This window comes from Meles meles, chromosome 2 (genome assembly GCF_922984935.1).
Source record: "Meles meles chromosome 2, mMelMel3.1 paternal haplotype, whole genome shotgun sequence".
Lineage (NCBI taxonomy): Eukaryota > Metazoa > Chordata > Mammalia > Carnivora > Mustelidae > Meles > Meles meles.
Window position 1 is genome coordinate 506,571 of NC_060067.1, and position 22,720 is coordinate 529,290.

Here is a 22,720-nt window from a genome sequence, read left to right on the forward strand (position 1 = left end):
TTCTTTCAAGAACGAAAAGCAATCTGTAGGTCTTATCCCTGGCTTCTCCGGGAAACCGCAGGCAATGGAACCAGCAGAGCAGCCACTGTAGGGGGAGACCACTGTCTTGGCTTCCCTATTCCTTCATAGGGACAACTGACATTTTCTCAGTCTTACGTAAATGTGAATAAAGATAACTTGAGAAAAGTTTTCCACTTTTATTGGTCTGTAACACAAGTAGCTAAGAAAATAAATACTTGTTACGTAAATGCAGCTTCAAACCAGGACTTCCGGCATCATGTTGCATCCTTTTTCAGCTTTTTATGTAGAAATTCCACAGCAGCAATCCAAAGGAGAGGAAGGCTAGAAAGCCTTCACTACTGGAATTATTTTCTCTTATGTCAGTTACTTAGGACTTGGTGTGTGTGTATGTGAGGGTTTCTTTAATGCAGATTTTGTCATTATCTACAGACCACACGTGAGCTCTTTATGATCCAAGTGATTTTATAAAACTGAAATGTATAAAGGCCTGTGGGTTTTATGAAAGCATTTAAGGCATGCTTAGTTTTTACTCAAAAGCAGTAAGAAAATAAATATGTTCAGAGGAATATTTACTATAAGGCCACAGACTTCCAACTCTGTAATTGGTATTATCAAATGAAATCTGGCAGTAGATAAAAAGAAAGCATCATGACCCAGTTGGGTTTTATCCCAGTAATAAAAGGTTGACTCAACATGAAAAAATAATCAATGTAATTCACTGTATGAACATACAAAAGAAGGAAAACTATATGATCATCTCAGAAGTTGCAGCAAACCTTTTAAATATACTAAAAACTGAATTATATGCTTTAAAAAGGCAACATTACAGTACATAAATTATATTCAACCGTTTTTCAAAAAAAATTAAAAGGTGCAGAAAAACAGAAAATTCAAGACCCATTTATGATTTAAACACACATACAGTCTTCGGCAAATCAGGAAGAGAAGAGATTATCAACTTGAAAAGACCATCTACCAAGAAGTCTACAGCTAACATCATATGAGTAATGAGGGCTTCATGAAGGTTTCCCCCTCAAAGACTGGGAACAAGGCACTCTCAGTCAACACTGTGTTGCAGGTCACTGTACAATAAGGCCGGGGGTGGGGAGAGAAGGCACAGACTGGAAATAAGACAGTATCTACTGGTGAATAACGTGACTGCCTATGTAGGAAAATCATAGCAATCTTTTAAAAAAAAGGCTACTAGAACTAGTAAGTCAGTTCAAGCAGTCAATATACAAAATTATATTTTTACACAGTAGCAATGAACATTTAGAAGCAAATTTTTACAGTTACCATTTACAGTAGCACCACAAAACATGAAATGTAACAAGTATATACAAGATCTGTAGGGGAAATGTAGAAACATTAATAAATTTAGAGAAGACTTTAAGAAAGATATACCATGTTGGTGGAGTGGAACATTCAATATTAAGATCTCATTTCTTTCCAAATTGATCTTTAGTTTCCACAAAACACTCAAAATCTCAGCAGGAATTTTTGTAAAAAATCAAGCTGTTTATAAAGTTTATATAGAAAAGTACAATTAGAATAGCCAGACATTTCTGAATAAAAGATTAGAGCTGAGATTCCCACCTAGCTTCAAGACTCATAGAAGGCTAATTAGGACACTGTGGTACAGGTGAAGCATTAGACCTATGGATCAATGGAACAGAACAGAGAACCTAGAGGCAGACCCATATATATGTGGTCAATTTTTTACAAGGTTGCAAAGGTCATTCAGGGAAGAAAGAATAATCTTTTTAACAGTGCTGGGATATCCACATATAAAAATCAAACTTAACTTATACCACAGACCAAAATTAACTGAAAATGGATCATAACCTAAATGTAAAACCTAAAGCTACAAAATATCTAGAAGAAAACCTAAGGAAAATCTCTGTGGCCTTGGGTTAGGAAAGATTTCTTAGATATGAAACTATGATCCCTCAAAGGAAAAAAAATGATCAATTGGACTTGGCAAAATTAGCGTCTGCTCTTCAAAACATACTAATAAGAAAAGCCACAGACTGAGAAAATTTGCAAAATACAGCAGATAGTGTACTTGTGTCCAGAATATGTAATTAACAAAAACAAATCAACCTTCCAAAATACGGGCAAAGGACCCGAACAGACATTTCACCTAAGGTTATGTGACTGGCAAATAACTATGAAAAGACGCTCTGTGCCATCAGCCACGAGCAAAATGGGAATGAATGCCACGGTGACGTGTCGCTGCGCACCTATTAAACTGGGTAATTCCGAACAAAACCCGAGCACTACCAGATCCTGGGGAGAAAGGAGAGCAACTGAAATTTTGTGCATTCCTGACCGGAGTGCAGGTACGTGTACAGTTGTTCCATAAAGATTCTGGCAATGCTACGTACCCTCACCACATTACCCTTGGTGTGGATACAGCGTGTTTCTGTGGAGAATTATTTAGGCTTCTTCCCTTTGTAGCTGGAATAATGCTATGAAATGTGTACAAGTTTGTACATGGACATGTTCTCATTTCTCTTGGGTATGTGCCTGTCAGGAGACTGCTGGGAGATACGGTAACTGTTTACCCTTCTGAAGAACTGCCAAGCTGTTTCCAAAGCGTCTGCATTCCCCCCAACAGTGTGTGAGGGTTTCCATTTCTCCCTCCCGTCAACACTTGTTATCTTACAGCCACCCCGGTGGGGCTGAAGGGTTACCTCACTATGGTTTTCATTCGCACTTCCCAGCTCGTTCATGGTGTCGGGTGTATTTTCATGTTTGCAGGCCACGTGTAGATCTCCTTCGAAGAATGTCTACTGATACTCTTTACCCATTTTTCCAGCTGGGTTACTGGTCCTTCATTATTGAGTTATAGGAGTTCTTGGTATATTCTGGATACAAGTCCTTTATCAGATATATCAGTCAAAATTTTCTCCCATTCCGTGGGTTGTCTCTTTCTTGATGGTGTCCTTTGAAGCACAGGTTTTTAATTTTGGTGAAGTCCAATTTACTTTTTGTTATGTTTTTGGTGTCATATTTAAGAAACTATTGCCTAATCCAAGTACCAAGGATTTACTCGATTTTTCGTGGAGTTTTATAGTTTTACCTTTTACATATAGGTCTTTGGCCCACATGGAATTAATACTTCTGCATGTGGACATCCAGCTGTTCCACCGCTATTTGTTGAAAAGTAGAAAGGATCAGTTTCTGAAGAGAATGTTTGTTTTCTCTGAAGAAATAAGGACAAAGGGGCTAAGTGGAAAATATAAACTAAATTACCCTAATCAAATATGAGTAATTTAAAAAACTCACTGTATAGTTTGGCTATTGTAGACATTGCTGCTATAAACATTCGGGTACACGTGCCCCTTCGGATCACTATGTTTGTATCTTTAGGGTAAATACCCAGTAGTGCAATTGCTGGGTCATAGGGTAGTTCTAGTTTCAACATTTTGAGGAACCTCCATGCTGTGTTCCAGAGTGGTTGCACCAGCTTGCAACCTAGATGTCCATCAACAGATGAATGGATAAAGAAGATGTGGTATATATACACAATGGAATACTGTGCAGCCATCAAAAGAAATGAAATCATGCCATTTGCAACGACGTGGATGGAACTAGAGGGTATCATGCTTAGTGAAATAAGTCAATCGGAGAAAGACAACTATCATATGATCTCCCTGATATGAGGACATGGAGAAGCAACATGGGGGGGTAGGGGGATAGGAGAAGAATAAATGAAACAAGATGGGATTGGGAGGGAGACAAACCATAAATGACTCTTAATCTCACAAAACAAACTGGGGGTTGCTGGGGGGGAGGTGGGATTGGGAGAGGGGGAGGGGGCTATGGACATTGGGGATGGTATATGCTATCGTGAATGCTGTGAAGTGTGTAAACCTGGCGATTCACAGACCTGTACCCCTGGGGATAAAAATACATTATATGTTTATTAAAAAAAAAAAATTGGAGGGGGAGGCGAACCATAAGAGACTATGGACTCTGAAAAACAACCTGAGGGTTTTGAAGGGTCAGGGGTGGGAGGTTGGGGGAACAGGTGGTGGGTAATGGGGAGGGCACGTTTTGCATGGAGCACTGGGTGTTGTGCAAAAAGAATGAATACTGTTACGCTGAAAAAATAAATAAAATGGAAAAAAAATAAAATAAAAAAAATAAAAAAAAAACAAAACACTCACTGTAAAGCCTACCATGTGAAGTAAACCTGGTGTCAGACTTGAAACCCTTTCACTGCGACGAGAGCAAGTAACAGCTAAAGGCAGTGAAGGAAACAGTTTTGTCTCCATGTTTGTCCAATTTATCCAGCACGTAAAGAAATAATGCAAAACACGAATTTCTTAAACTACAACATGTATTGGTAAAGTAATAAAATGCAACAGCACAGAACAGACACCTACAGATATGAACCTAGCTTTAAGTAAAAGTTCAGGACAAAACTTGGATTTATATAAACAATAAATTAAAAGGTGGTGATTTACAAATAGATTTCTTTTAAATAAGATTATCCGGTGCATCTAAACTCATTCTATCACAAACAAAAACCACAACACGTAGACTTCTCAGCAACAGCTCCTGCATAAAATGTAGTACGATTCTGGTTACAACTCAAAATTTCAGCCTTTGTTTGAGGTAGAACAAACAAATATATCAAAATACACAATTTAAGGAGAATTTCAGTTAATAAAACTCAACTTGACCTGGTCATTAATCTTCTGCAAGGTTAAGTTTTCATATTAACTATACCTTGTGAATATTCAGTGACGAGAGTAAATGTTTTACACACAGAGATGAATCAGGTGCTTGTTTCTTTTATTTAAAACACTCCCCGTATGTGAAAGCACATGTACCTATATGTTTTTCTATTCATCTTTTCAAGATTAGGTGTGAGAGAATGGAGAAAATTTGTTCTTTGTATATTTTCATCTTGAGATTATTTAAGCTCCTCTAAATTTCTGAAAAAACTTATTATATAATTAAGACGAATATTTTCATAACCATATCAAATGACCATCTCTTTCTAGTTTATTAGTCGCACGACGTACATCCCATTATTCACTCACCACTGAAAATAAGTTTATTTTAGCCTCCCTGCAAAGACGAGGAGACGTCAGAAGGAGAAGCTGAAATAAGCTTCTTCTCATCCTCTGATGGGCATCGGGGTCTTCTTGTGATCAAATAAGTATCCACTCTACTACTCAAAAGTAGTTATTTCGAAGTCCAAGGACAATGGATTGTGAAAATGGCCTCACCTGCTTCTTGGACTCCATTCCTAGCTTTGTTGCAGCCCATTTCTCTTTTAGGGTACCTTGGCAAAGGGATTTTGTGGTATTTGAGATTTTAACGTAGCCTAATTTTCAAACCACATCCTAATTTGCATATGCAAGGAAAAATTATATCCAAGTTTTTATAGGTATTCTGTCAACATTCCTTTTTTTTTTCATTTTTCTGTTAACACTCTTAGCAGCTGTAAACCAAACCGCTTTTAGGGAAGGTAGTCTATTTGTAAGAGTCAATATTTTAAGGACTCTCAGTTGTTGTTATTCTCTCGCTTTAAAATAGACGGAACAGGTTAAAAGTATGTCCGGTCCCATTACCCAGTCCAGAGTCGTGTATTCAAAGGCCGCATCTGTTGGCTAGTCCGCTCCCGCTGACTTCCAGCTTCCTACGATCCAAGTAACTGAAATGCTGCCAACCAACGTACGAGATTTTATAATACGCGTAATCAGAAATTCTAGTAAGCCAGAATTACAAACTTGCCAACTGTGCAGAATGGTCAATTTATAAAATACAGTAAGTTGAACTACACAAAATGCTGACCAATTACTCTTCGTAAAAACCTGGACGTATCTTAGGTCCCTCATTTGAACGGATATCCATCATTACTCAACAGATGCCTGAATTTATTGGTATTAGCGAAACTTGACCACCTGTAATCCTGCAAAGATGACCAGCGTTTCCTTGAGAAAGTTTTCCTTTCGGGTCTTTCCGAATGGTGTTTCAGAGGGTACTGCACTGCATCTTTAGCTCTGATCGTTAAGAAACAGACTATGATATCCTTTAGCAACTTTACGAAGTGATTGACGGCGCACACTTCTCCATCGAAGAGATGCTCATCTAAATCTGCAAAAAGAGAAAGATGCCCGGAAAGCTCACATAAAATCTGCTGCTGCAGAAACAAGTCTCTCTGTTTAGGAAGCAGTGCGCAGACTGCCGTCCTCGACTGCGTTCTCACAACCCGCTCGCAAGTATTTACGACTTGACACAGACTTTCTGAAGGGAAATGCAAACCATTCTTCTTTTTAACACACAACAGTGACCCAATTTTCGCAACTCTGAGATCGGAAGCATACAGCGCACTGATGCAGTCCTCACAAGTCAAAAGAGCCAATAACTTGTTTGCAATGTAACCGGCACAACAGGTAAGTTTTCGCCTGTGATCAGACAGATCGAGTAGTGCCTCACTTAGAGAACAATCAGACCAGTCTTGGCAAACATCCTCTTTGTGAAAAAGACTCTTTACAGCGCTGACACCATACTGACGCTGAACGGTCCACAGGGCCAAGTCTGTCCTTCGAGCAAGTGAAATGTCAAGGGTGCTTGCTTCACTTAGAGAAACTTCGTCTTGTAATTTGTATCTGGTCTCCAAACTCTGGTAAGCCTTCTGGAATGCCATACAGGTAGGGGCAGAACTGGTTACTAATACCTGCCTAAGCATCTTCAAAAATAATTCCAGGTGGTCTTGACTGAATTTGTAAGTCAGAAGATAGGGAAAAGGCATGACCTTAGGGAAAACATAATTCTGGTAGAGCCACTTTAAGCTCTCAGCATTAAGTAAAAATCCCAAGAATCCTAGTTTTCGCTTACCTTTAATTATTTGATTGTTGCTAGCATCAGATAACGTCACAAAGATAGTCTTGGCTTCAATTAGCACACGATTAATTTTACTGTAAGTCTCAGGCAGCAGAGGCCCTTTAAGTCCTTTTCCGTAACAGTTCCTACTATTAAAAATGTCAAAGAGGTTGTTAATTAAGCGTAAAAAATGGACGGTACCAATACAGTTCTGAAAAGGAGGCAGGCCTAACGACAGCAAGCACTCCAACGCCCCCGCCACGCTCTCACTGAACACCTGGGCAGCGCAGTTCGTCTTCAGGACGTGGTTCTTCAGATCGGCAAGTCTTCCTGGCAGTCCCTCCGTGCCGGCTAATTCCCGCTCCCCTAGCGCCGCTAACTCCACGAGGTGCCGCCAATGTGCAGTGCCATTAATGAACTGAATGCTCTGGAAATTCTGAAACGCGTTGCGTATTAACCTGAGCAAGTGGCAAGAATCGAAGAAGTATGCGATCTGCTGACTGGAAGATGAAGGGTGCTGGAAGGTACACTTCAGGTCGTCTCCATCCATGCGCACACCCAGCGCTCTTGCCATCTGCACGCTGGGAGCTGTAGCATCAGACGTAACGGCCAGAACCGTGATCCCTATGTCACTCAGTTTGCCAATGGTGAGACGCAGCAGCTGAGCCTGCAAATATCCGGACGCCCTGTTTACAAAAAAATAACCAAGAGGTGTTCTCCAGTGACCAGAAATACCCACGGCCATTAACAAAACAGTTTCGGAGGCGAGTGGCGTTTCATCGGCATCAAGTATGCCAAGGCCGAAGTCCATAAACCCTTGCAAATGGTGGCTGCTGGGGTCCCACTGAAGTTGTTGCTTGAGAGAGACGCCTTTTATGATCAGTGAGCAATACTGATACAGCTGGTCTCCATTCTCTACTCTTCGCTGAAGAAAAGAAAAAATGTTGCTGTTGAAACCTGGACTGGGTTTGCATTTGGATAACCATCTGTAAAACATGAAAAATGAAAAGCATAAAACTCAAATGAAGAGACAAAAAAAGGAAAAATGCCTTAAATGGCAGTAAAGTAGGGGTGTCTGGATGGCTCATTCAGTTGAGGATCCAGCTCTTGGCTTTGGTTCGGGTCATAATCTCACCGTCCTGGATCGGGCCCCACATCGGGCTCTGCGCTCACTGTGGGGTCTGCTTCAGATCCTCTCTCCCTCTAAAATGAATAAATAAAATCTTTATCTTTTTTTCAAAAGAGGGTATTTCTTTATTTCAGAGACAGAGAGCACAAGCAGGAGAAGGAGAAGCAGGCTCCCAGTTGAGCAGGGGGCCGAGGCAGGGCTCAATCCTAGGACCCTGGGATCGCGACCCAAACGGAAGGCAGACGCTTTACCGATTGAGCCACCCAGGTGCCCCTAAATAAAATCCTTTAAAAAAAAAAACAAAAAACAAAAAAAACTAAAGTAGCCTCAAATCCCTACAGACAAAGCCAAGTATAAGCAGCCAAATTCTATAGTTATTTTCAAACATGTATTCATATAATCACCATAAAATAAGGTAACAGGGAAACTCAGAAACAGAGTAGTATTTCAAGATGCAAAGACAGCACAAATCAATTTTCATTGCTCATTTACTTTTTTAAAAAAGTATACAAATCAATTACCCAGCTTCTTCTCATTGATGTGTTTATAACCTAGACCATGAACCAGTCTTACCTGTAAATTCCATGAAGCAAGAAAACTGCTTAAGGGGAGGGAACTCTGAGAACATCCAGCACATCTACCTCATCTTACAGATTAGGAAACTGGGACAGAGGCAGAGCTTAAACCACGTGGCCCTGACCATGCTGCCAGTTCCGCACAGACGGAAAACCGAGCTTTCCCGAGTCCTGCTCACCTTTTCCCACCATTCCCCGCAGCCTCCAAATCATGCCCTCGGAGACAGTTAAGACGCCTGCATCTCTCTGCCCTACCCCAGGTACCTCTGTTACTGCCTTAGTTCGTCTGTGGTGTCCCTGACCATCCCAGACTCCTGATACGTCTTCCTATGAACGTCAGCCTCTGTCTTCAGAATTCTTTTCACTCATTTTCTTTTTCTAATCTCTTGGAGGGTCAGGAAAGGCAACAGCCAAGCTGAATCACTGTCTCAAAGAAGACTAGGTGGACTCTAGAGACTGGAGTGTTCACCTTCGCTGAGGGTTACTTGAAAAAGAAAAGTACTTATTGATTTACTGGACAGAGAGACAGAGAGCGAGCGAGCACGTGCACAAGTAGGCAGAGCGACAGGCAGAGAGAGAGGGAGGACCCCGAGATCATGGCCTGAGCTAACGGTAGACATTTCACTGACAGGGCCACCCAGGGCCTCCCACACCTTTTCAACATTTTTACTTATTTAGGCGAGAGAGGGAGAGAGAAGCAGGCTGCTAACACAGGCAGAGGAAGGGGCAGCGGGAGAGGACGAAGCAGACTCCCGACACAGCGGGGAGCCCGAGGTGAGGCTTCATCCCAGGACCCTGCGATCATGAGCTGAGCCAAAGGCAGACGCTTAACTGAGTCTCCCAGGGACCCCGGGGCGGGGGGTGTTTTATTTCTGATTTTTGGGCTATATTCTAAGCTGCCAAGGTCTCTTCCTGGACAGCTGACCTCTATATGAGACTCTTACATACCTCCTGAAGTCAGGACAGGGCTTTCCAAATACTGTGCAGCAACCTAGAAGTTCCATAAATGAAATTTACCCTCACTGCATGCCATGCACACATCTATGTACCACGTGTGCATAATGCCAGTCACGACCCACTAAACTGACTTCAAGAAGTACTAATGGGTTTAAAAAACACATTTAGGGCGCCTGGGTGGCTCAGTACGTTAAGCTGCTGCCTTCGGCTTAGGCTGTGATCCCGGAGTCCTGGGATCGAGTCCCGCATCGGGCTCTCTGCTTCAGCGGGGAGTCTGTTTCTCTGCCCCCCACCGCCTGCCTCTCTGCCTAGTAATGCTCTCTGTCAAATAAATTAAAAAAAAAAACAAACAAAATCAAAAAACGAAATCTAAAAAACACATTTATAGGATGCAAAAAACATACTTTAAGTTGCTTTTTATCTATTTAAGAAATAAACGTATTAATCAGAAAAATTTTATATATTAATCAATTCTCTATATTTTTTAAAATAGTAAGATAATGGCAAACCAGGGCAACGCTACAGCCCACTAGTATGGTGAATACCCTTTGCAAATGTGTCTCCAAATGCTCATTGCTAAAATTTTTTTTCTTGCATCAGAATTCTCAAATGAACCCCAACAATGCTCACTGTGTTGCACGTGGAATCATTATGTAATGAAACTACTTCGTGCCTCTATGTAAACATTTTTATTTTAAACAGGCTAGGAAAGCTTATGTTCTTTGAATTTGATTTTTAAATGGAAATCTAAATGGTATCTTAATGCCCAGGGTACGAGAATGAGGTCTTAAATACCGGGCAAAAAGATATGTGACCTTGTTTCTAAAAGTTTTTATAACCAAGAGTGGAAATACCCAAACCATCTGTAACTTAGAACTATAGAGAAGTGACTGACATCTGTCTCAAACCTTTCTTCCCCCTCAAAATGAAAAAAAATTTTGACTGTAAAAAAAATGACATATTTTCTCCTTTCTCCCCAAACTTAGTTATGTCTCCTTCCCCGACTCTCAGCTGTTATCTCTTTAAGAAGGCTCCACACCCAGCACAGAGCCCAATCTGGGGCTTGAACTCACGACTCCCGAGATCAAGATGTGAGCGGAGATCAAGAGCCGGTCCCTTGATCAACTGAGCCACATACGCGCCGCTCAGCTATGATCTCTATGTCACTGAGAAAACAAGCAATCCAATAAAAACTCGTTTTCCTACCATCAATCTGTTAACCTACTGAGTCTCTGCCTTTCTTCCTGTTTAAATGAGTGGTCCCTGCTCCTAACGAAGGCCAGACATCTCTCCACAACGCTGTTAGATGTCATCCCTCGCAAGTATCCTTTCTCTTGTGCGTCACCAATTTTCTTCCCTACTAGATCATTCCCTCGAGCACGCAAACACCATCCAACAACTGCCCTCTCACCAGACGCCCTCCCCTCCACCTATGTTCCCTTCTACCCACAAACCCGTATCTCTGCTCCTTACACAGCATAGCTCCTTGAGAATCCATAATCATGGTCTCTCTTTCTTAGGCTTGATCCACATAAATAAATGCCCAACAGCTGGAGAATGCCCCCGGCAGGTAGGGTATAACTACCTGAAGTGATGCTGTTGTTAAACACCTTAACTATGTAAAAAACTAATCTATAAGTTTTTTTTAAAGGATTTTATTTATTTATTTGACAGAGAGAGATCACAAGTAGGCAGAAAGGCACGCAGAGGAAGGGAGAAACAGGCTCCCTGCTGAGCAGAGAGCCAGACACGGGGCTCGATCGCAGGACCCTGAGGCCCTGAGATCATGACCTGAGCCAAAGACAGAGGCTTAACTCACTGAGCCACCCAGGCGCCCATAAACTAATAAATCTAAGCACAGAAAAAAGTCTGGAAGAAAATTACGTAAATATTAATTAATAATTGTTTACATATAGCGTAGAAAAAGGATTAATGAATTTCCCTTCTTTTTCTCTCATTTCTAAATTTTTATTAGTATTATGTTAATAGTGTGTGGAGAACAATTATTTAAAAAGAGAATATAATATACAACACGGTGACTATAGTTAATAATGCCATATTGTATATTTGAAAGTTGCTAAGAGAATAGGACTTGAAAGTTCTCATGACAAGAAAAAAGCCATTTTAGCTGCGTGTGTGATGAACGCTAACTAGACTTAGGGCAGTGATCACTCTGCAATACATACAGATACCAACTGATCGTACACACCCCAAACCAGTACAGCGTTCTACTCAATTACACGATCTCTCGTTTCCGAGCTGAGAGCCCCTCCGGGTCTGTTCTAAAGCCGAAGCAGTAAGAAACCAGGAGGCAGCTTCCCGGACGGTCGGAGGGCGGAGGGCATCCCCGCTGGCCCCGAGAGCCGAGCCGCACTGCTGAATTAAATGGGCTGCGGTTCTGGAGAATCTCCTCCTGACCTCTATTTGAAATGCTAAGTGACCATTCAGGCATTCCTTCTTTCCACACCTACTCATCAAGGGTAATTTCTCTCTAGTGGCGCTCCGCCCCCCGCGCCCCAGGCACCCTGCAGGGTCCCGGTGCCGAATCCGCTGAGGCCTCACACTCCTGCAGCTCCCCGTCCAGGGAGGAAGACGTGTTTTAAGAACCGGATTCAGTTCCGTATCCTGTGTGTGAGAGGACTCCTTCCCCCAGGCCAGGCTTCTGAAAGGACGTGTATCTAATTTGAGTCTGAAGACTGAGCAGTAGCACTAGGACCAACAGACAGAGAACGGGCACTTGAGGCACGGGGACAGTCAGGTCCCAAGGCAAGCAGCAGCACGGAGCGGAGCGCCTTCCCACTGGAGCAGGGGATGCCAGAGGGCAGGGAGGGAGCAAGAGCTGAGCCTCCGAGCAGCAGGGGCCACACCGCGGGAACCCCGTAACCCACGGGAAGGAGCTGGCCTATAGGTTGTGGGTAATGGGGAGGCTTATGATCAGTAAAGTGACTATTATCTGTTGAACTGTGTCCCTCAAAAAAAGATACACTGGACTCTTAACCCCCAACAGCTCGGAGTGTGGCCTTATATGGACATATGGTCTTTACAGAGGTAATCGAGTTAAAATGAGATCATTAAAGTGAATCCTAATCCTACATGACTGGCCCTCACAAAAAAGAGGAAGTTCGGGCACAGAAACACACATACGTAATGGAAGATGAGGTAAGGAGACACAGGGGAAAAGTCCACCATCTACAAGTCAAGAGGAGAGGCAGGAAACAGACCCTTCTCCCTTACGGCGCTCAGAGGGAACTATCCCTGAGGACACCTTGATTTTGGACTTCCGGTCCCTGCGACTGCGACACAATTGGTTTCTGTTATTTTTAAGCCACATACATAGATACGTACATAGGCATCCATAAAACCAGTCATAAACGAAAGTAGTAAAAATTGAGTATGACTTTTATTATAAAAGTACCTTTTACAGGTACTTTATAAGGTATTACAAAAGTAGCTTATTTTTAAAGCAACTGGGTTATTTCTTAAAACACAGCGCTGTAACAGTAAGAGTTATAAATACATCTATGTATTCTGACCACAAACCCTACAAAAGTATTTACCAAAATCTCCGCCTGGGAAGACCTGTTCTGAGGATCAGCTGCGGTGCTTACAAAGATGTAGGCTTCTGTGCTTGGCCTCACACCAATGGTGTCGATCCAGAATTATTCTAGATTTCCCAGGAGAGCCTGATATTAAAACTACGGAAACGTTTTAGAAATTCCCAAACTACTAGAATATATTAGAAACCAGATTTTTTTTTTTTTTTAAATCACTGAGAGTGTCTCTGCCATCTGGAGGATGCAAAAAAATTGTCAGACTATATGCCTTCCTTTTTTTGGTGAAAATATTGTGCTATATTAATATGCAAATACCACCTAAAAATTTGTAAAAAAGAGAAAATGGACTAATAAATGAGAGTATGAGTACGAATAGCCTTAACACATAAAATGCAATAAAGTAATAAAATACTCATTTTCTTTAACATCTAAAAAGTAATTCACTTACGTCCTGAGGATGGAAGAATGAGGCAGCTTGAGAATCTTTCTTACATAATCATAGACTTTGCTACTGCACAAGTAGAGGGTACATGCAAACTGTTTCATTTCTGTGGAGTACTCAGCTGTTTCTCTCCAGTTATACAACTCCCACTTAAAATCTGTCAAAATAAATTTATTTATTCTTTGTGATGAAGAGTGCGTACAGTAAAATTTTCAGGTATAGGTCACAGCATGGGGGTATAAATGCAGTGGGCATCCGAACCCAAACCCAAACCCAATCACAGTTTCATTGAGTTTGTTCAAAGGCTAACGTCTAATCTGAGGACACCCTGACCAACTCCTCCTGTTCATTTTGCATCATTTCACCCAAAAGAGGGAAGAAAACAGTTTCCACTTAAGTCACTGTTTTACTATTCCCTGGCAGCCTACGTGGGGAATTTTAGAGGAACAGGGAAAAGAAGGAAATAACCGGATAAAACTATGTCTCTGGATTATGAGTACTTTTATCTGCTTTATTATGTTCCCTGGTTACCATTTATCTGAGGTGAAAATGAGACACAAGAAACACTTCTGGGGAGGGGATGCTATTCGGATTGAACAGATAATCTTGCCTACCTTGAGAAAAAAAAAAAAATATCCTTTTCCTGGTGGGAATTCCTGTTTACCACCTCTGCTCCCAACCGGAACAACACAAACTACTCTCCTCTGGCGATACCTACTCTCTTCTAGAAACAAGACATACTTATTTTTTACTAGAACGTAAATCCAAAATCTCTACTGCTTTCATCAAAGAGTAAGTAAGTTGCCAATACTTATTTTGTCCCTCTTCAAGTATCTGGTTCACAGGGAAGAGGAGGCAGTCTTTCCAACGGACATCTCAACCTTCTATAGAGTATTTCAGAAAATAGTATAGAGACTCACAGAATCTTCAAGCTCAAAGGGAACTGGCAAAGTAATCTGGTTCGACTCCATGGCAAAAACACTTCAGTGATAAATGATGCAGCAGTTAAAACTGCTCACAAAGAATTCGCTATAAAATGAGTGCTTTACAAAAAACGAACAGTACAGTATATGGTATCAACCGTATGATCTCACCTCTGGGTAGCAGGATTATGTGTAACTTTCATCGGTTATATATTTCTTTGCTTTTCTTATAATAAACACATGACTTAAAGCTGGAAATACATGAAAAGATTTTGGCAATTACTTTTCCTTCTCTTTGTTTACCCCGAGACTTCATGTTTCAGCAAAAAGCACGTTTTGATGGGCAGGAGCAAAGCAAGTAATTAATGGTAATTTGGAAACGGGGAACATACCTGAAAACTGTGCTCGTAGCAGACACTCTGTCTCTTCAGAAAGTAGCTTCTCGTCTACGAGAGCATCGATCAGTCGTAAGCCCTTTCTCTTCTTGATCATCCTGTAGTTCTCCACAGAGACCAGTCTTTTCTTGGACACTTGGAGCATCTGCTGCACCTCAACCAGCTTCTCTGCGCCTACGGTCAGAGGCCTCCTTAAACTGTAGTTATGGTCCTCGGTGGCGACCTCTTGCGAATTATCAGGAAGGGGCTGTTTTAGGATCTTCTGTCTTGCTTTGCCTTTAAGGTGGACACCCTGAAGAACCTGCAATAGAAACATCCAATTCAGGTTATTTGAAATCATTACGCAGAAGGCTGTCTGTAAAAATACCACTAAATGCAAAGCACTCACCTGCTGTGGAGAGTTAATTATGAAAGAAAAAGGTCAGAATCTCTGATTTTTTCCAAATGCATTTATAGGAAAATGTAAAAAGGGTTTTGTGGTTTTTCTCACCTATACAGAAATCGTGTACCTGATGCCAAAAGTTAATATGACTCTGAAAGTGTCTGAAACGGTTAAGGTAACAAGAGAAAGGTGGTAATTTGGGAAGCCTCCGTGGAAATCAGTAGTTTTTTAAAGGAGCAATAGCACAATTTAACAGAGGAGATAGGAAAGTTATTTGTGCAAAAAGGAAGGCATAGTGGACAAAGCACGGGCTTTGAAATGAAGACCAATCTGGGTTTGAATCCTGTATCTCTCATTTATTAGCAGTCACTAACCCTCTACAGGCCCTCCTCTCCTCACCTGTGCAATGTGGATAATAACGCAGAGTTGTTCTGAGGATAAAATAAGATAATTTATGTAAATCCCCTGGCACAGTGGCCTGGACTATTATAGGTCACAATAAATAACTACTCCTGATATAACACAAAAGCATGAAAGCAAGTCAATTTATCACATACGCAGTAGTTTGAAAAGAGAATTCAGAGCAGTTAGAAATGCACAATTAAAAGGAAGCTCTTAGGGGCTCCTGGGTGGCTCAGTGGGTTAAGCCTCTGCCTTCAGCTCAGGTCATGATCCGGGGGTCCTGGGACTGAGCCCCGCATTGGGCTCCCTGCTCAGCGGGGAGCCTGCTTCCCCCCCACCCCCGTCTGCCTGCCTCTCTGCCTGCTTGTGATCTGTCAAATAAATGAATAATATCTTTAATAGATAAGTAAATAAATAAATAAATGGAAGCTCTTAGAGCTTAAGAGTTTGGGTTTGACACCAACTACATTGTTCTGAATGGAGGATGGAGAAAACAACACCAAAAGGAGACTCCAGTGGATGCCAGGACGGAAGGGCAGCATCAGGACGGAATGGGTAGAGGAGTACCGCCTGCTGTGCAGACAGTGAGGAGCCATTCGGTCAAAGCAGAAACAAAAGAAACCTAAGAATGTAACCAACGCGAGTGATACACCTCTCTATATCAATGCTAATAATTAGGTACATTTTTGGTCAAGATCAGTAACATTACTGGGAGGGACCAGAAAAAGCATAATTTCTAAGTATTCTGGAAACTGTCTCACACTTAAACAAAAGCCTGAATTCAAAGGGATCTACTAGGTGATTCTTTTGATCAGTTTGGTAATCTTCATGTGTGTCTTGACAACAATCTCCAATTATATACCTAATTAAAAAAGAATTCCAAAATTACATATAGATTTTTTTTTTTTTTTTTTTTTTTTTTTTTAAGATTTTATTTATTTATTCGACAGAGAGAGATCACAAGTAGACAGAGAGGCAGGCAGAGAGAGGGAAGCAGGCTCGCCGCTGAGCAGAGAGCCCGACGCGGGGCTCGATCCCAGGACCCTGAGATCACGACCCGAGCCGAAGGCAGCGGCCCAACCCACCGAGCCACCCAGGCGCCCAAAACGAGTTTTCTAAGCATTTAAAATCTATTACTGGATTTATTTTAAGACTTAGGATTTTTTTAAATCTCTGTGAATTCAGCTGTAATATGAGGTACCTCGGTTTGTAAAGGCTCTACAGAATTTAGTTTTGTTACACCTAGATTTAAGTACCTTGTCTAGAGAAACAGAAGGCACAGCTCCTTTTTTCAGCTTTCTTCTTATGCCGTATGACTCAAAGTCACTTTCTTGAAAATGTTTGGAACATAGAATAGCACCTGGTCCTGGGATCCAAATCTTTTTGCTTCTGGGGTCCACACGATTAACAGCCCTGATCCACTTTGAGCGCTGTATGGTATCGGTTGGAAATCTACAGCAATCATATTAAAGTCACATTAACATGAAAGTATTATAATTATGTATAGTAAATACAGTAGTATTTATTACATAAACCCATTTATTATTTAACTGCTTTACGTAAACATCAAGTCCAGTTAAAGTTTCACTTACTCAATCTGATTTCATTTAGTTCTTTGATCTTTTTGATTCCAAGACTTCAATATCTAAGTGATCTCATTTGCTTCAATTTGTATGAGGGCAATTCTCATATTAAAGGCCTGACCACATTTTGTCTTCGCTGCCTACACTTAACAGAATCTGCTCAAATTTAGGGTGTGTGTCTTTAAAAATGTCCACAAATTCTTTGTTTCTCCTCCTTTCAAGGGATGGAGGCTAATTCCCTTCCCTTTGAGTGTGAGCTAGAGTTAGTGATTTGCTTCTAAGAAACAAAAAAAGCAGGAGTGACAATGGGCTAAGTAAGACTAGATAATAAAAGGCACTTGTTCCCTCTATTGAATGATTTTTCTCTGGAGGGAACTTCTCTGTCATGTCAAAAGCAGTCTTATAGAGATATAGGTCTACTGGGCAAGAAACAGGCTTCCAGACAAAAGCCATGGTCAGTGAGTCTTTCTGAAAGCTCACCCTTCAGCCTCATCAAGTGTTCAGAAGATTCTAGTATTGGCTAACATTTTACGTCAACCTTATGAGACACCCTGCAACACCAAGTTAATCCACTCCTGAATTCCTGCCCTCGGAATTTATAGATCGTTGTTCCACACTGCACTTCAAAAAACTGTTACTGAGCAGTAGAAAACAAGTCCGCTTCCCACAATCAATTTTCCCCTTCTTTCAAAAGGCACCACTTTTTCCTAGCCTTGAATATAAAAACTACCTTGTATTTCTCTATTTTTAAACCCAAATTACTATGTTTAAAAACTGTTGAGAAAAAAATTACGATACTGATATAACGAAAATCACCAAACTACTCTTTCTGCACCCTCTGCCTTGATTGGTCCTAGGGACAGATCTGCGGGGAGATGTGATTTTTCTATCTTTTAGCTTAGGTTTTAAAACGTGTACTTCTTACAAACTGAGCCTAATGAAAATTTTCAGCTCCTCAGCTCAGGGCTAGGGAAATCATACAGCAGCGTGGTAACAGAATTCTGAGATATTCTCTCAATCACTTGAGAAAGAACACTGAATTGGAAAACCTGTATTTAAGCCTCAATGACCTTTTACCAGCCATGTGGAATCTGATACATCTCTCAATCTTTGAGCCCGTCACAGGGTTGTTGTAAGGGTGCATAATGCAACAAATGCACTCAAAAGCCTTTGTAAATGGTAAAGTATGACCCAGAGTTTGTCTTTCCTAGGAACAATTCCACTTTCAGGACTTTCACTGCATTATTCCAGGATGATGATGCTACTTGATCGAAACACAGGTCTTTTTCTAATAACGGTGAGGCAAATCTATCTCTTTTCACTGAGTTCCTTTCTTAACTAATGGCACGTATTTGTGAGGCAGCTTTCCCCCAGACTGGGTGGTAGTCTCCAACCACACAAAGGACAGTAAAAAGGTGGCCAGTCCACCAAGTTCTATTACTAGCCTATCCTCTGATACAGCTTCCCAACTGGCATGCCTTCTCACCACCACCATCAATCCCCTTAGCTCACAGAATGGCCTGGGCCATCTGGAGCCCTTGAAGCAGGTATAACAAGCCAGTCCCAAACAGCTTTGTTGGCTTGCCCCGAAGTATTAAACAAAATGACAGGGTTGGGGAAATACTGTAGTCTAACCAGCATGACTAATCTGAAATCTGAACAAAATTAAATTGGTAATAATAATTAATATGTTTAAAGCATTCACCTCGTGCCATAAATACGTGTGTGTGATTAAAGTTTTTTTAAAGTAATCTCTACACCCAATATGGGGCTCAAATTCACGACCCAAGATCAAGAGCTGCCCATTCTTCCACCTGGGCCAGCCAGCACCCAGATGTATCTACGTTTTGAAAATTTAGGCTTAGTCTTACAAAAATTCTGCACAACAGGTGTGCATCCTTTCACAGAAGACGAAACCAAGACCAGACCTAAGTATAGCTACCAGTAAATAGTAGTTAAAACTGGAATTCACGTCTCCCTATTCTAAAGCCACCTCTGGCAAAAGAAAAATCCCCAACCAATCATCTCATAAATACAATCATGGGGGCACCTGGGTGGCTCAGTGGGTTAAAGCCTCTGCCTTCGGCTCAGGTCATGATCCCAGGGTCCTGGGATCGAGCCCCGCATCGGGCTCTCTGCTCAGCGGGGAGCCTGCTTCCCCCTCTCTCTCTGCCTACTTGTGATCTCACTCTATCAAATAAATAAAATCTTTAAAAATAAATAAATAAATAAATACAATCATGAATTGGTTTCTACTAATGCAGAATCTGTTTTTCTCTCTCCTGTTGTCTAGGCTTTGTTTTCACACTATCAGCAGAAATTTACCTTTGACTCCCTGCATAAATTTTCCAGAAAAGTGTCTAACAAAATCCTTTCTATAGTGGCTGCCTCTAAGGAGAGAGAGAAGGGATTCGGGGTAAAGCTTTAACTATACTTGTAACTTAATTCTCTTTTTTTAAGAGGATAACCAAACAAAACAAACCAAAATCTGAAACAAGGCAAACTGTTAATGTCTGCTTAATTCTAGTGGTGGGTACACAGATGTTTGCTATGTATTATTTTTTGCCTGCTAGTGTGCTTGAAATGTTTCATAATTAAACATTTAAAAATTCATTACAACAATTCAGGTAAAAATGCTTTCAAATTATCATACATATATTTCTTTGGTTATGAAATAAATTGTTTAATTTCTTTATACCAACAAAAGAATGAATCAAAGTGTCACTCCTTTAAACTTGCCAGTCCTATCTCATATTTAAACATTTGAATGTTTGACTAAGTACCAGTTCTCAACCTTTAGTCACTTTGATCCGTGCTTTTCAGACACAGCCCCTTGACTGTGTCCTTGCAACATCTTTCACAACCTTTGGTAATGGCTCTGGGGACGCTGGGGAAGGCTTCAGAAGAGACAATATTGGAGTGAGAACTGAAGTGTCGATAGGAGTTTGCCGTGCAGACAGGGGCCACTCCACGCAGATGCAACAACACAGAGATATAAACTAACTACTTGCATCTTACTGGTTCAGAAAGCATTGAAAAAGAAGTTAATTTGGAGGATGAAGAGGGTTAAAGGAGAATACAGAGGTAGCTGGTACTGGTTACAGATGGGCTGGAGGGATGCCTAGAGGCCAGTTCATAACAGATCTTGTATGCTGCAGTTCGTCTGGGATCCCTCCTTCGGGTTAGAGGCCTCCAGAGGAGAATGCACTCATTTACTGAGATTTGAAGAAAATATTGGAATTTATTTTCACCATTTTTTGCCCCATCCTTTAATTTTTGTTTCATAATATATGAATATATGCATATATATATTTATTTCATTCCATGTATGTAATTTATAAATCACCATGCATATATCAGGGGCACATACTCAAGGTTCCTTTTGGGGAGGGCTCCATGATCAAGAACCTTGAAGATATCTTTGGGCAATGGCAAGTTGACAAATCCTTTCCTTCCCATGTTACCTTTTTGCTAAACCCTGACTTCTCACCAATACTATCTTGTCACTAGGCCTAACGCCATAGTACTCTAACTCCTCTCCCAGTCCTTTCCCCTGCCTTCCCTACATCGTCCCAGGTATGGGAAGGCAAAGATGATTCACTCCTGTTCACTCGTAAGGACATGCGTTTCATTCAGCACACAGACACCGGAACAGAAATGCGAGGGGATGTAATTCAGGCTTGGAAGAGAGGTCTAGGAGGAGAGCTTCCCAGAGGAGTTTGGACTCTTTTAAGGCACTGAAAAGCCCAAAGTGAAACCCTTCCGGAACTAGCACAGAACTTGCATTTTTAGAAAAATGATTTCCGGGAGTCAGGAAAATGGGATGCATGGGGAGAAGTCAGCCTGGAAGAATCAGGGCAGACGACTGGAATAATTACATCACTGTCTTCGATCTTTCTTTGGTCCTCAATATACAAAATAAAAGCAATAAATGAACTCTTCCTCGTTTAAAGAACCCAAGAAGGCACAGGAACATCAGGGCAGCAAAAAACTGGGGAAACAAGGAGGTAGGTAGGGACAGCGTCAATAAAGCCAATGGAGAGCAGAGTGTCACCGCGGAGCTGGTATGATCAACAGTTAAATAGGGTCAGGAGAAGGGCTTCCGGGCGCTCACGGGCATCCGGCGGTCCTCCTGGCGACCCTGTCGGTGCATCAGAGCAGCGGGGACACACCTGGCCACAGCAGGTCGGAACGTCGCCAGGACTGAGGGGAGCCGGGGACGCTCCTGCTCTGAGGAGTCCGGTCACGGGGGAAGCAGGGGCAGTGCGGCCGCGCACGAGGTGTCCGTCCGAAACCCAGTGCCGCGAGCTCGCTCCCGACTCAGGCGGGCACGAGCGGAGGGACGGAGCACAGCACCGAGACCGGGACACAGCGGTGGGGCGGGGGGTTCGACGGCTCCAGCCCGGCCGGAGGCGTCGGCCTTACTTAGAAGGACGCAGTGCGCACGGGGCCTACCGCGCGGAGCCGAGGCTCTCGCACCTCCTTGTCCGGCTACTTCCGTCTCGCACCGCACTTGCTCCCCTTCGCGTCCTCCCGCGCGGCTCCCAGCGCAGCGCTAACGCCCGCGCCGGGGACGCCCAGCTCCAACCGCAGTCCCGCCCGCTCTCCTCCCGAGGCCCCTGCCGGTCCCCGTCCCCGCGGCGGACCAGGCGCACTCCGGCCCGCGAGGACTGGGGGCGCGCGCCCGCGTCCATGCACCCGCGCTCCGAAACGCGGCCCCGCGCCGAAGCCAAAGCCAGCTTCCCCGCCAGGCCGGCGGCGGCCCCTCGGCCGGGCCCGCAGGGCGCACCCAACCCGCCGAGTGCGCGGCAGGGACGCGCGGCGCCGGCGAAAGCGCGTGCCCGCCCGGCTCCCGAGCGAGCCGCACCGCCGCGGGCCCGGACCCCTCCGACAGCTCCCCGCACGCCCTCCCTTCGCGCCTCCCGCTGAGCAGCGAGCAGGACCGCGGGGAGCCCGGCTCCGCGCCAACAACCCCCGCCAGAAGCCCAGCGGCAAGCGGAAGGCAACGGGGCGCGGGGCAGGAAGCACCCGAACTCTCCAACGTCCCCGTTTCCGTCGCCCACGCTACGCACGTCACGTCACGTCACGTCAACGGCGCGGCGCACGCCCGGCCCCGCCCCGCCCCACCCTGGCCCGCTGCCCGCCAGGCCGTGCTGGGAGTTAGCCCGCCGGAGGCTGCCCTCACGCACTGGTGGAAGGAGAGGCCGCGCTCCCGGCTCAGCACGGTGTCCCGGGTGCTGCAGCCCACTGCCGAGCAGCTGCGAGTCATCTTGCTACGTGGGGCTCCACTGTGGGTGTTCCCGCGACCGCATGAATCGCGATAGGCTTAGCTCCGCCCGCGGACTCGGCGGCTACGACCTTTAGTTGTCGGAAAAGGCGGGCCCTTAACGGCGCAAGCCTCCTGCCCCTCCTCTTCGGGGACGCTGCGCTGGACGCCGTGACCAATCACAGGCCACGTCGTGCCGCCGCAGCCAATCGGAAAAGCCGGGCATTAAGACGAGCCCTTGACGG

The 22,720-nt window shown here is 43.3% G+C and overlaps 1 protein-coding gene across 5 annotated transcripts; it reads right to left on the reverse strand.

Annotated features, from left to right (window-relative positions):
* Nucleotides 1-183: 183 nt before the first annotated feature.
* On the reverse strand, nt 184-22,526 carry THAP9 (THAP domain containing 9). Of its 5 annotated transcripts, XM_045995925.1 has the most exons (7): nt 22,399-22,526; nt 16,883-17,078; nt 14,840-15,143; nt 13,531-13,681; nt 6,883-7,853; nt 4,193-6,138; nt 184-3,307 (listed from the first exon to the last, which is right to left on the reverse strand). In XM_045995925.1, the coding sequence occupies exons 1-6, from the start codon at nt 22,476-22,478 to the stop codon at nt 5,876-5,878; spliced, it is 1,965 nt and encodes a 654-aa protein (XP_045851881.1). In that variant the 5' UTR covers nt 22,479-22,526; the 3' UTR covers nt 184-3,307; nt 4,193-5,875. The 5 variants fall into 5 exon arrangements, with proteins under 5 accessions (XP_045851881.1, XP_045851904.1, XP_045851870.1 ...); XM_045995948.1 differs by lacking the exon at nt 4,193-6,138 and having other exon boundaries at nt 184-3,229; XM_045995914.1 differs by having other exon boundaries at nt 4,193-7,853.
* Nucleotides 22,527-22,720: the final 194 nt, after the last annotated feature.

What these genes read in the sequence shown, in the direction of transcription:
- THAP9 (XM_045995914.1), bottom strand. Translation starts at nt 22,478, where the DNA reads ATGACTCGCAGCTGCTCGGCAGTGGGCTGCAGCACCCGGGACACCGTG. An exon ending in CGCGGCCTCTCCTTCCACCA is followed by an intron (nt 17,079 to 22,398) that starts GTGCGTGAGGGC and finishes TGATTGCTGTAG; the next exon opens with ATTTCCAACCGATACCATAC. An exon ending in CATTCTTCCATCCTCAGGAC is followed by an intron (nt 7,854 to 13,530) that starts GTAAGTGAATTA and finishes CATGTTTTACAG; the next exon opens with ATGGTTATCCAAATGCAAAC.